General features: G+C 43.0%; 1 protein-coding gene across 4 annotated transcripts in view; it reads right to left on the bottom strand.

Annotated features, from left to right (window-relative positions):
• The window catches only part of LOC124553650 (ATP-binding cassette sub-family F member 2), an 86,936-nt gene that overhangs the window by 24,486 nt on the left and 48,899 nt on the right, over positions 1 to 13,551 (bottom strand). For all 4 annotated transcript variants that reach the window (XM_047127528.1, XM_047127527.1, XM_047127529.1 and 1 more), the window contains exons 9-10: positions 12,480 to 12,620; positions 3,053 to 3,244 (exon numbers count right to left, since the gene is read on the bottom strand). In XM_047127528.1, the coding sequence (XP_046983484.1) occupies positions 3,053 to 3,244; positions 12,480 to 12,620 (333 nt within the window). The remainder of the gene's footprint in view (positions 1 to 3,052; positions 3,245 to 12,479; positions 12,621 to 13,551) is intronic.

Here is a 13,551-nt window from a genome sequence, read left to right as displayed (position 1 = left end):
TATGTATACCAGATTCTTAACCAGTGGACACATTGCAGCCACTCCCTAACAACTAAACCAATGATAAATTTTCTTAAAATTGGATAATTTCCGGTATTTTCAATGTTTGGGCACTTAACAAGCCTCTGTTTATTAACTATTGTACTAATTCTCAACAACGTATTGCCAATCAACAACAAACTTCGAGTTACCAAAACCAACAAGACAAGCTGATCAAATTTTTTCATCATACACAAGTAATCACAATAAGTAAAAGAAAACAATATGTGGGTGAGGAAAATGGTGTTGGGAATAATTGAGAATGTCTTCAGTTAACATGTTCAATTATTGACAACATAATGTGAATGGACAGACAAAAAATCTACTCACCACGCGACAGCAGGAAAAAGGTTTTAACTTTTACAAGCTTTTGGAACCAGTGGCTCCTCCTCCTGGCAGAACACTTGAAGGGGAAGGAGACAGGTGAAGGGAAAGGACTGGGGAGATTTAGGGAAAGGGATAACGTTCAGAAAAGTCACCTAGAACCCAGGGTCAGTGTCAGGGTCGGCTTACCGGACTGTACGTCTTCCTTCACCTGGGGTTCTGGGTGACTTTTCTGAACTTTACCTGTTTCTCTAAACCTCTCTAGTCCTTTTCCATCACCCCTTTTCCTTCCCCTTCAATTCTTCTGCCAGGACGAGGAGGAGCAGCCACCGACTCCAAAAGCTTGTAAAAGTTAAACCTTTTTGCATTCGTGTTCTCCTGTTGCCGCTTGGTGAAGAGATTTTTTTTATCTATCCATTTATGTTAAGTCAGTTAACATTTTATTTAAATGGAAAGATAAAAAATCTATTCGCCAAGCAGTAGAAGAACACACATCTACAAGACTGTTGTAATTGGCAAGCTTTCGGAGTCAGTGGCTCCTTCAGGAAGGAGGATTGAAGAGGAAGGAAAAAGGGTGAAGGAGAAAGACTGGAGAGGTCTTACCCCTTTTCCTAGACCTCTCCAGTCTTTTTCCTTCACCCTTCTTCCTTCCTCATCAATGCTTCTGCTTGAAGCAGCCACTGACTCTGAAAGCTTGCCAATTACAACAGTCTTATGTGTGTTTTCTGCTGGAACTTAGTGAGTAATTTTTTTATCCAGCCAATTAAATAATTTATATCTAACAACAAAGATTCTGTAACTTACCAAACGAAAGCATTGGTACATTGATAGAGACAATAAAAAACACAAACAAACACAAATTTCAAGCTTTCACAACACACGGTTGCTTCATCAGGAAAGAGGGAAGGAGAGGAAAAGACAAAAGGGAGAGGGTAAGGAGTCATTCCAATCCTGGGAGCAGAAAGACTTACCTTTGAAGGAAAAAGGTATAGGTATACACTCGCTTCTTTTACACACAATTTATAAAACAATTGAGAACATCAAATTCACAACATCTGCTGCAGACAAGAAGAAGAATACTGTGAAGAATAATGCTGCTGCTGCACTTGTCGATGGACCATGTATTTTCTGTGCGCCAAGTCCCCCGCTGGCGCGCTGCCAAGATGACGTCGGGCGGCCTTATCGGCGCAGGGTCAAAGGTCAAATGCTCAGTGTGCTGATGTGACATGCTGTTACATACTCTATGCCGACAGATATGTATGTATGTATGTATGTATGTATGTATGTCCGGTTCTCAGCTACGCTACAGATCACTATTTGTGAAAATACAAAGTACAGTCTCCAACAAACTTTACATATTCACATACTCCTTTACCTTTAATCCAAATAAATACAGACTCATTTACAGATATTTTTCTCTTATTACGAGTATACAATGACAATGCAGAAGGTGACATATATACAGATTTACCAAAGTCTTTATTTGCAAGTTCTCCAATATGATAGGTACGGTAGGCTATAATGTCTCTGTCTGCAAAACTTTCAAGGCCAGGCACGTTAGGAACTCCTGTACCACCTCGTACAATTGCTACTGTAAGCCAACCATTACCATGTGTAAAAGAATCGTTAATGTCAATACTAAAATTAAGTCTACATCCACAGAAAATACATGGTCCATTGACAAGTGCAGTAGCAGCAGTATTCTTCTTCTTGTCTGCAGCAGATGTTGTGAATTCGATGTTCTCAATTGTTTTATAAATTGTGTGTCTGGAACGACGTCGATATCTTCTGTATGGCATCGACAAATGCAGCACACTGAGCATTTGACCTTTGACCCCGCGCCGATAAGGCCACCCGACGTCATCTTGGCAGCGCGCCAGCTGGGGACTTAGCGCACAGCTTCTATAAAAGCGAGCGAGCACCGCACAGCAGATCACTCGCGCTGCTGCTGCTGCTGCTGCTGCTGCTGCTGCTGCTGCTGCACAGGCAACTGCATTGAACGCTGCCAAGATGCCATACAGAAGATATCGTCGTCGTTCCAGACACACAATTTACAAAACAATTGAGAACATCGAATTCACTACATCTGCTGCAGACAAGAAGAAGAATACTGTGAAGAACACTGCTGCTACTGCACTTGTCGATTGACATGTGTTTTCTGTGGTTGTAGACTTAACTTCAGCATTGACATTAACGATTCTTTTACACATGGTAATGGTTGGCTTACAGTAGCTATTGTACGAGGTGGTACTGGAGTTCCTAACGTGCCTGGCCTTGAAAGTTTTGTAGACAGAGACATTATAGCCTACCGTACCTATCATATTGGAGAACTTGCTAATAAAGACTTTGGTAAATCTGTCTATCTGTCCCTTTCCCCATTGTCATTGTATACACACACACACACACACACACACACACACACACACACACACACACCCATCCGCACATATACAGACACAAGCAGACACATGGGATGTTGTTGGTAGTCACATAACGCAGATCACGTATGTGGTAACTAATAGAATATACCATTTTTTTTCAACAATAGTACGTTAAGTTATTCAATGAAAATGGTGTAGCAGTTCTGGAATTTAAGACAGTTAAAACAAGGTCTGAAGTCGTCTGAGAGAACAGACACTCTAGAGTAAATAAGGTCGTTATCACAGCACAGTGCCACGTTAGCACCTACCTGCTGGCGGCCGGTGAGGCCGTAGCGGCCAATGATCTTGCGCATCTCTTCCTTCTCCTTTACCTCGGGGAAGGAGCGCATCATGTACTCGAGTGGAGACAGGTCCAGGTCCAGCAGCTCGTGCAAGTGCTGGTGGTAGCGTGCGATGCGCAGGTGAGAGTTCTTGCGGATCATGCCCTCCGTTGGGATCAGCTGCAACACGCACCTTCAATTAATACTACCACCGTAATAAGACGCAGAACATACGACAGGAAATATAGCCAAATGTCCAAACTTATGGAAGGTTAGTAATACTCTAACTACAAGAAGAATGAAGTTCACAGTGTAACGTTTTCTCGCACACTGGCTGCTGCGCAGACTAAGCTGTAGGGAATGTCACAAGCAGTTAACAACAAGCAAAGGGCAGTCGAATGAAAAATCTGCGAGGTCAAGAAAGGGGTGGAGGGTCGGAGTGTAAGACAAACGGCTTAAATATGGAAAATTGTGTGAATGAAAGATACAGTTATGCCCATCCGTTCTTTGAATGTGCCGTTCAGGATGTCTGGAGAGGGCAAGAGATTGCAGGATGTGCAAAAGGCAGACAGGAAGAGCTGACTGAGAACAAGGACGATGGACGGCATGTCTGATAACCCTGCCAAAATGGGGATGTGAAGATGAAAGAGAAAAGCAAGGGAGGCGGATGTACGGAGGCAGACTGTAGAGGAGGCAATGCTGCAAATGCTGAAAAAGAAGAACAAGTAGAAAATGGAAAGACCACTCTCCAGCTACAATACGAAAGGATACCTTTCTGTGTTGAGACACTTTAACAGCGTAAATGATAAATGAAACCGTCCGCTGCCGACAGGTGTTGTTGACATACCTTGATGGGGACAGCTGAAAATGTGTGCCCCGACTCTGACTAACCCCGGAACTCCTGCTTACATGGCAGATGCTTCTATTCATCTCAGCCACTGAGGACACAGATGAATAGTGCAACTGCAGGGACTTATCCCTTGCACGCTTCCTGTGAGACCCACATTCCCAACTGTCCTCAATCTACAAACGTAATGTTCCTAATAGATACTTTGCCCATCCACTCATTACTTGCACCCACTTGCGTAAGAGTTCGGGGAAAGCAATATCTTAATCATTTTAGGGGCGACTTTTGTTCTGCTGCTACCTGTGTTTGTTGATATGTACCTTATTTTCATCCAAGGGGCCAGAGTGCAACCTGCACTGCACACTGTTCAGCCAATTTACCTCCTTAGGAAGGAACTGTGCAGAACACTCACTTAGTGTGCTTTGGTGCAACGCATTACTTTGATAAAATCATGTTTTTTTAGTGTCTACCTAATTGACACACAAGGGTCACAACAGCTGAAAGTATTTTTTTAAGTACTAAAATAGTTTAAAATTGCTAACTATTTGGATGTACAGTAGAGCGTCGATTATCCGAACGTCGGTCAACCGAACAACCGCTTAACCGAACCGTGTACTCGCTCGCACCTGTTACTCTCCCACCCTACCGTCCATCATCCCCCTCACTCCCAAACCAAGTTTCCCACAGTAGTCGCCGCACTGGGCCACCGCTGGTGGAACATTGCTTCTAATGGGGGCTTCACAAGGCACTGCTGACCGGCCAAGCCGCCAGTCGCCGTGTTTCAACAATCAGCACACTTCTGTCGGCTTGGCTCTGGCAGTAGAAGTAGCGCCAGTATCAAAGCTGTTCACAGCAACAGCTGCGCCAGCTTCGCGCACTTTGAAGGATTGTGCACCCCCAAGAAGAGCTTCTCACGGTGCAGACAGTCACCTTCTGTTTACTGTTACGACCACTTGTGTGCTGCTGCGTGAAGAAGTGAAATTGACGATACACAATGCTTAAACGTAAACATGTTGTCCTTTCTATGAGGGACAAGTACGAGATTATTACCATATATTCCTACTGAAGTTGCCTTTGTATGTTACTTTGTAATACTAAAAGAGATGCCTGTTTTTATGACTAAATTTACTGTACAGTACTTCTTTTTGGCAAATAAACATGTACAGTTCGATTATCCGAACAAACCAGTTTTCCAAACACCCATGTTCCCCAATTACTTCGGATAATCGATGCTCTACTGTATGCACAAAAATTTCTCTGTTCACTTGCCACATCACATTCGGATAAAATTCCAAGTTTTTGAAGATATTCGCCATTATCTTCGTCGGTGCCTGAAACTGACTTATGAGCTGGCAAGGTTACCTGTTTTATAACCTCAGAATGGCATCCAATTTGCTGGATAACGTCAATGACATGATGGTGCGAACAGAGGTCCCGCTCTTTATATCTGCAGATTTTCCTTGCACTCTTCATCTGGTGCATCTTGTGGCGACACCCATCACATCAGGCAATCAACTGCAGGAAGTATTCCTCCGTGTTTCTCTGTCGAGTGCACGCTTCCATGTATTGCCAAGTGTATAGCCTGTGTCTCTCTTGAAGTTGTTTTCACACAATTTCAACACAGCTTCTCTGATCACAGAGTCCCAATAGTTTGAAGCGTGAACTATTATTTTCATTTGTTCAAAAAATGATCTTTTGCTGTCTTCTGCCACTGCTAATTTATCTAAATACTTGTATTTAAGGTGATGATGTTCAATGCAACAATCAGCAACTGTCCCTATAAACTGGTCCACGTAACTCTTGCCACACTCACAAGCAATGTTATAAATTCGCGGAACTCTCAGGTTGAGATTATCTTTAATGGTTTGCAACATTTTTTTACTTTTTCTGAGTGCCCAGATGACTGGTCCGATTCCTTGCCTGTTTAGGACTCTTCCTATCTGGCTAGTTGTTATACCGCAGAATGGAAGCTGCGCTGTGTTGGTCATCTGCTTGTTTGAATGGAGTCGTGTCTTCTCAACAGTGTTTATCTAAGCTCAGGAAAGAATACCCATTTCTTCTGTACACCATCTTCAGATGCTGTATCTCAGAACCTACGTGGTCCACATCCAAAATAGTTCTGCTCTGTGTACTAAGCTGTACAGCATAGCTCTCTTCTGAGCTGGCTAGTGAAAGCTATGCCCATTGAGATACAGATCTGTACATGTCTGTTTTCCGTATACAGATTTCCGTTCGACCAAGAAACCTAAGAAGGGTAACTCCCATTCTTCCCCATATTCACTGTAAATCTTATATTGGGATATATACTATTCAAATGGCCAACGAAGTGCTGCAGAGCCTCATTGTCATGCAACCAGATTAAAAATGTATCATCAAAATATCTGAAGAAGCAAGATGGCTGGAAGGGAGCACTCTTCAACAGTCGTCCTTCAAAATATTCGGTGAGAAAGTCAGGTATGGCTGGTGACAATGACGAACTCATGATTGCACCATCAGTCATTTCATTTCATAACAATTTCCACCAAACAATAAGTACATGGGCATCAAAGTGTGGCAAAATAATTTCAGAATTTCTGGGGAGAAATGAATGCCCAACAGTTTTCATGCATCTGCCACTGGTACCTTTGTAAACAGGGAGACCACATCCAAGGCTAACCATGACTTCACCTGAACTATTGGGACTCAGATCACAAAAGCTGTTTAAATTAGACTGTAAAAACAACTTCATTAGAGACACTGGCTCTGCACTTAGCAATGCATAGAAGCATGCACTTGACAGGAAAAAAAATAGGGGAATGCTGCTCGCAGTTCACCACCTCACGTGATGGGTGGTGCTGCAAGCAACGCTATATAGAGAATGCAAGCAAATTCTACAGATGAAGAGCACACCACCGCTGTACGTGCCATTACGACGATGACATAATCCAGCCAATCAGATGCTGTTCTGGACGTATAAGAGAGGGTACCTTGCCAGCTCACGACAGTCAGTTTTAGTCCCCAACAAATATTATGATGGTGGATATCATCTAAACATTGAAATTTTATCAAAATTTGACACAGCAAGTGAATAATGAAATTTTTATGCAAAGACTCTGCCGTGAAAAACTCTGTAGCCATATTTGGAAGTACGAGGGCAGTTCAATAAGTAATGCAACACATTTTTTTTCTCGGCCAATTTTGGTTGAAAAAACTGGAAATTTCTTGTGGAATATTTTCAAACATTCCCGCTTCGTCTCGTATAGTTTCATTGACTTCCAACAGGTGGCAGCACTGTACGGAGCTGTTGAAATGGCGTCTGTAACGGATGTGGGTTGCAAACAACGGGCAGTGATCGAGTTTCTTTTGGCGGAAAACCAGGGCATCTCAGATATTCATAGGCACTTGCAGAATGTCTACGGTGATCTGGCAGTGGACAAAAGCACGGTGAGTCATTGGGCAAAGCGTGTGTCATCATCGCCGCAAGGTCAAGCAAGACTGTCTGATCTCCCGCGTGCGGGCCGGCTGTGCACAGCTGTGACTCCTGCAATGGCGGAGCGTGCGAACACACTCGTTCGAGATGATCGACGGATCACCATCAAACAACTCAGTGCTCAACTTGACATCTCTGTTGGTAGTGCTGTCACAATTGTTCACCAGTTGGGATATTCAAAGGTTTGTTCCCGCTGGGTCCCTCGTTGTCTAACCGAACACCATAAAGAGCAAAGGAGAACCATCTGTGCGGAATTGCTTGCTCGTCATGTGGCTGAGGGTGACAATTTCTTGTCAAAGATTGTTACAGGCGATGAAACATGTGTTCATCACTTCGAACCTGAAACAAAACGGCAATCAATGGAGTGGCGCCACACCCACGCCCCTACCAAGAAAAAGGGTAAAGCCATACCCTCAGCCGGTAAAGTCATGGTTACAGTCTTCTGGGACGCTGAAGGGGTTATTCTGTTGGATGTCCTTCCCCATGGTCAAACGATCAACTTTGAAGTGTATTGTGCTACTCTTCAGAAATTGAAGAAACGACTTCAGCGTGTTCATAGGCACAAAAATCTGAACGAACTTCTCCTTCTTCATGACAACGCAAGACCTCACACAAGTCTTCGCACCCGAGAGGAGCTCACAAAACTTCAGTGGACTGTTCTTCCTCATGCACCCTACAGCCCCGATCTCGCACCGTCGGATTTCCATTTGTTTGGCCCAATGAAGGACGCAATCCGTGGGAGGCACTACGTGGATGATGATGAAGTTATTGATGCAGTACTACGTTGGCTCCGACATCAACCAGTGGAATGGTACCGTGCAGGCATACAGGCCCTCATTTCAAGGTGGCGTAAGGCCGTAGCATTGAATGGAGATTACGTTGAAAAATAGTGTTGTGTAGCTAAAAGATTGGGGAATAACCTGGTGTATTTCAATGCTGAATAAAACAACCCCCGTTTCAGAAAAAAAATGTGTTGCATTACTTATTGAACTGCCCTCATACTATTACTGTTTGTGCAAACGAACTGGTACAGACGAATGCCACATGTCTTTGAGGTGGAACAATAGCAGCAGCTTTACTGCAGTTCATGGGACCTGCCAGCTCAGCAGTTATCCTGTGCTGCACCAAATGTGGCATCGAATAGAAGGGCACGCCATGATAATGGAGCTGATGTCACGGAACACAGACTGTGCTTAGTTAGCCGTCATATTCACTGCTAATGTAAAAAAAACTAATGTAACGCCACAATGAATGTACGGCGACAAACAGTACGTGAAGTGTTACCTTTCTGTAACAGAAGGACCAATATAATGGTGTTTCAGAAGAACTGTTTTCTAATATTTAGTAGAAAGTTGAAAATATATCAAAGTTTACAGATTGCCGCAGTGGTGAAGAAGTCCACACTGATGCAAACTACAGGGCTTGTTTGAACAGTGTTTATAGATGTAACAGCTCGAAAGTTAAGGATAACAGCACTCCAAATCTGAACATCAGCATTCCCCGAGCTAGATTAACACTACAGTGCACATTTTTTAGGTGATACACTACGTTACCCTGAAATTTCAAGTTGCTAGGCCTAAACAAGTGTGTAAAACTTAAGGACAAAAGTAACTTTAGCATGATGTGTTACTGCCAAGTAAACTTTAACCATACCAACAAAGAATTGCTACACTACAGGTGGTGACAAAGAAGCACACAACAAGAAAAACTGAAATGATACTAATTTGAAGCCAATAATTGCACTGACAGCAATTTATGATGGTTCCTTGGACATAAGGAAAGGTGGGACATGATTCTTAATAGGCTGTGTGATCACCATGATGGGCAATGCACACTCTGCAAGGTACTGCCAGTCTGAGCAGAAGGCCGGTAAGGAGTTCCATTCCTCCGCGAGTAGGATTGATAACTGCTGGATGGTCACTTGTGCAGGTGGATCCAACACACCTCACATGTGCGCGATGGGATTTCAGTTTGGGGAACAGGCACACCAGGCTATTCGCCGAATATCCTCTCGTTCCGTGAGCTCTCCCCAACCTGCACCATTCCACGCGGTCGCACATTGTCACCCCTAAAAATAAACTCCGGACTGAAGCTTCCCAGAAAAGACGCACATGGGGAAGGAGTACTGTTTCACACGAACACAGACCAGTGGTTGTACCATCTTCGGAGTTTTGGAGGTCAGTACACCCACACAACATTATGCCTCCCAGCAACCTGACACCAAGACCTCCAAAACGATTGTGTTCGACTGTGTTCCTGGGAGCATTACGAACCCTCATACAGAGCACGGTGGTTCCACAAAACACACCTGGGAACACCGTCAAACAGGACAGTTTTGGTGTTCCGTTTGTTGTGATGTGGCGGGACATAATGTTGCGTTGGCATACTGGGCTCCAAAACTTTGAACACTGTACGGTCCATTCACCAGATAACATAACTGTGACACTGAACTCTTTCCCTACAAATCTCTTTTTGGGGGCACATCCGGACCCTACTTCATTTTTATGGGGGTAACCGTGCAGGTGGAGCAGCTCTCTGAACAAGAGGATATTCCGTGAATGAACTGGCCCGCCCATTCCCTCCAATTCCAATCCCATGAAGCACATGTGAGATATGCTGAGGAGACAAATTGCAATACCTCCACTTCCACCAATGATAACACACCAGTTAACAGTGCAGGTCGAGGAATGAAATGCCCCAATGCCCTGCCACATGAACTTCTTACTAACTTTGTGGCCAGCGTGGGAGCATGTTGCAGAGCACACACTGCCCACCACGATGATCACACATACCACTAAGAACCATGCCCCACATTTTATTATGTACAGGGGAACAACATAAATCGTGGTGACTTCAATGACATTACTCTCTGAATTAAAGTGTCATTTCTGCTTGTCTCCCTTCATATTCCTTTCTGTTACCTTCTGTACTATTCTGTAGCAGTTCTTTCTATGTACAGTCCGTGTTTCATTGAGCTGTGTTTATTCACAGACACCATAAGGAAGTTACTTTCATCCTTAAGTTTTGTTCACCAGTGTATTTTACATTTGGGAATGATACACAATGTGTTGCTCGTTAACATTTTGAAACTCCTTCCTAAAAAGGGAACCTCCCCATCGCACCGCCCTCACATTTAGTTATAAGTTGGCACAGTGGGTAGGCCTTGAAAAACTGAACACAGATAAATCGAGAAAACGGGAAGAAGTGTAGTGGAGTGTAGCCATGTATGGAAGTGAAACATGGACGATAAATAGTTTGGACAAGAAGAGAATAGAAGCTTTCGAAATGTGGTGCTACAGAAGAATGCTGAAGATTAGATGGGTCGATCACATAACTAATGAGGAAGTATTGAATAGGATTGGGGAGAAGAGAAGTTTGTGGCACAACTTGACCAGAAGAAGGGATCAGTTGGTAGGACATGTTCTGAGGCATCAAGGGATCACCAATTTAGTATTGGAGGGCAGCGTGGAGGGTAAAAACCGTAGAGGGAGACCATGAGATGAATACACTAAGCAGATTGGATGTAGGCTGCAGTAGGTACTGGCAGATGAAGAAGCTTGCACAGGATAGAGTAGCATGGAGAGCTGCATCAAACCAGTCTCAGGACTGAAGACAACAACAACAACAACAACAACAACAACAACAACAACAACAGGAAGAAGTTGTGTGGAACTACGAAAAAAATAAGCAAAATATACAAACTGAGTAGTCCATGTGCAAGGTAGGCAACATCAAGGATAGTGTGAGCTCAGGAGCACCGTGGTCCCGTGGTTAACGTGAGCAGCTGCGAAACGAGAGGTCATTGGTTCAAGTCTTCCCTCGAGTGAAAAGTTTAATTTTTTATTTTCAGACAATTATCAAAGTTCAGGCACTCACACAAAATCAACTACGCTCTCCAAAATTCCAGGACATGTTCAGATTTGTTTGGACATATGCAGGATTTGACGGTCTACACACAGAAAAATTTGGAAACGTTAAAAACATATGTTTTGACAGAGCACAGGGAAAACTGTCCGACAAACTGTTCCATTCATTTGTTGCAGTTTGTGTGACAAACTCTTATGTTTTCATCACTTTTTGGGAGTGATTATCACATCCACAAGAAAACCTAGATCGGGCAAGGTAGAAGAATCTTTTTACCCATCGCCAAGTGTACAAGTTAGGTGGGTCGACAACATATTCCTGTCATTTGACGCACATGCCGTCACCAGTGTCGTATATAATATATCAGACGTGTTTTACTGTGGAGGAGTCTGTTGACCTATGACCTTGCGATCAAATGTTTTCGGTTCCCATTGGAGAGGCACAACCTTTCGTCTACTAATTGCACGGTATTGCAGTGCGGTCACAAAACACAGACACTAAACTTATTACAGTGAACAGACGTCAATGAACGAACGGACAGATCATAACTTTGTGAAAATAAAGAAAGTAGACTTTTCACTAAGGGAAGACTTGAACCAATGACCTCTCGTTCCGCAGCTGCTCACGCTAATCACGGGACCACGGCGTTCCCGAGGTTACACTACCCTTGATGTTGCCTATCTTGTGCATAGACTACTCAGTTTGTATATTTTGCTTATTTTTTCATAGTTCCACACAACTTCTTCCTGTTTTCTCGATTGATCTGTGTTCAGTTTTTCAAGGCCTATCCACTGTGCCAACTTATAACTGAATCTGAGGGGGGTGCGATGGGGAGGTTCCCTTGTAAGCAAGCACGTTTGTTACACAATGTGTTCCTCTAAATTCTGTATGTCTAGGCCCAAGTGTTTTGCCCGGATGCAGATTTGGAAAAAACTGATTCTCCCTATCACCCCCTTAGGGATTAAACTTAGAACAGCTTTTTTCCAAGCAGATCCCTGCATCACACAAAGTACATTAATGTTTTTGTTTCTGAGATTAGTAGTTTAGTCGTCATGTTGCGTCAATCAGTTTCTTATATACACTGGAAAGTGATCAACATATCCGAAAGAGCTTTCCAGCACAGCCCTTAAACTGCAACAATTCCCCCCCCCCCCCCCCCCCCTCTCTCTCTCTCTCTCTCTCTCTCTCTCTCTCTCTCTCTCTCTCTCTCTCTCTCTCTCTCTCCAGCTACTCACATCCCCATACAGCAGCTTTAGCAGTGTACTCTTGCCGGCTCCATTGGGGCCCACCAGGGCCAGCCTCGTGTCCAGGTCGATTCCAAACTCCAAGTTCTTGTAGATCCAAGGCCCCGTGTCCGTATACCGGAAGCTCACGTTCTAGAATTGTGAAGAAAGCAGTGCATTAAAAAAAATGTGTGGCACAAAGTAATTTAACTGGTAATGTGCTCTGGTGACACTTCAAACTCAAATATGGAGTTATTTACACAAATGTACAATCAAAAGAGTCACCAACTGCTTGCTGTTGTGTTACAAATAGTGTTGGAAACACTGTTGCTTTTCCAGCCGAGGGACGTCAGCAGGGTGTCTAAAGATTTTCAGAGGGTCAAATCCATGGCCTTTTCGTGACTTTTTTACTACCTCAAGTTATGTTCATGACTTCTCGAAAATGTGTGTGGTACAATGACAAAAACACTTATGAACCTGAAAGACTGAAATTAAAGTTGGCTGTAATACTTCTTATATCACAAACTGTATGTCAGCATGAATAATGATGTACGACTTGCAGTATACCATTCATCAAATGCTATAAAAACAAACTTTCACATAGGATAGGGTATGAATACTTTCAGATATCTTTATCATCACATCAATTAAAATACAAACTGTTTTAACATTGTAAATGTGACAAAAATTTACAATTATCCTTAAGACAATATTACAATTGTAAATGTACAAAATGTATGTCAAATGTTATTAAGTTGTTTAGCTGAACTCGAAATTTCAACATCTATAACTTCAGGTGCTGCTTCTGCCTTTCCTAATGATTACTCTTTTTTTTATTTTTGAGCTCTTATTTCTTCAACTGTTTCTTTTACGATTGGGCCCTTCATTTCCATACTTTCTTTAAAGGATTCTAGTATTCTTGATGAAGCATTCTTCACAGCTAGTATTAATGATTTTGTGATGTCAACGTCAGTTGTTTCTCACTATTAAGTAAATTGAGTAAGTTTTATTGCATTAAAAGCATTTCTTTCTGCAAGAGCTGTATCTTCTTGTAAGATTTCACCGAAACTTTACTGTTAACACA

This window comes from Schistocerca americana, chromosome 11, assembly GCF_021461395.2.
Source record: "Schistocerca americana isolate TAMUIC-IGC-003095 chromosome 11, iqSchAmer2.1, whole genome shotgun sequence".
Classification (NCBI taxonomy): domain Eukaryota; kingdom Metazoa; phylum Arthropoda; class Insecta; order Orthoptera; family Acrididae; genus Schistocerca; species Schistocerca americana.
The sequence above is the reverse complement of the archived record's forward strand: the minus strand, read 5'-3'. Positions and strand labels throughout refer to the sequence as shown.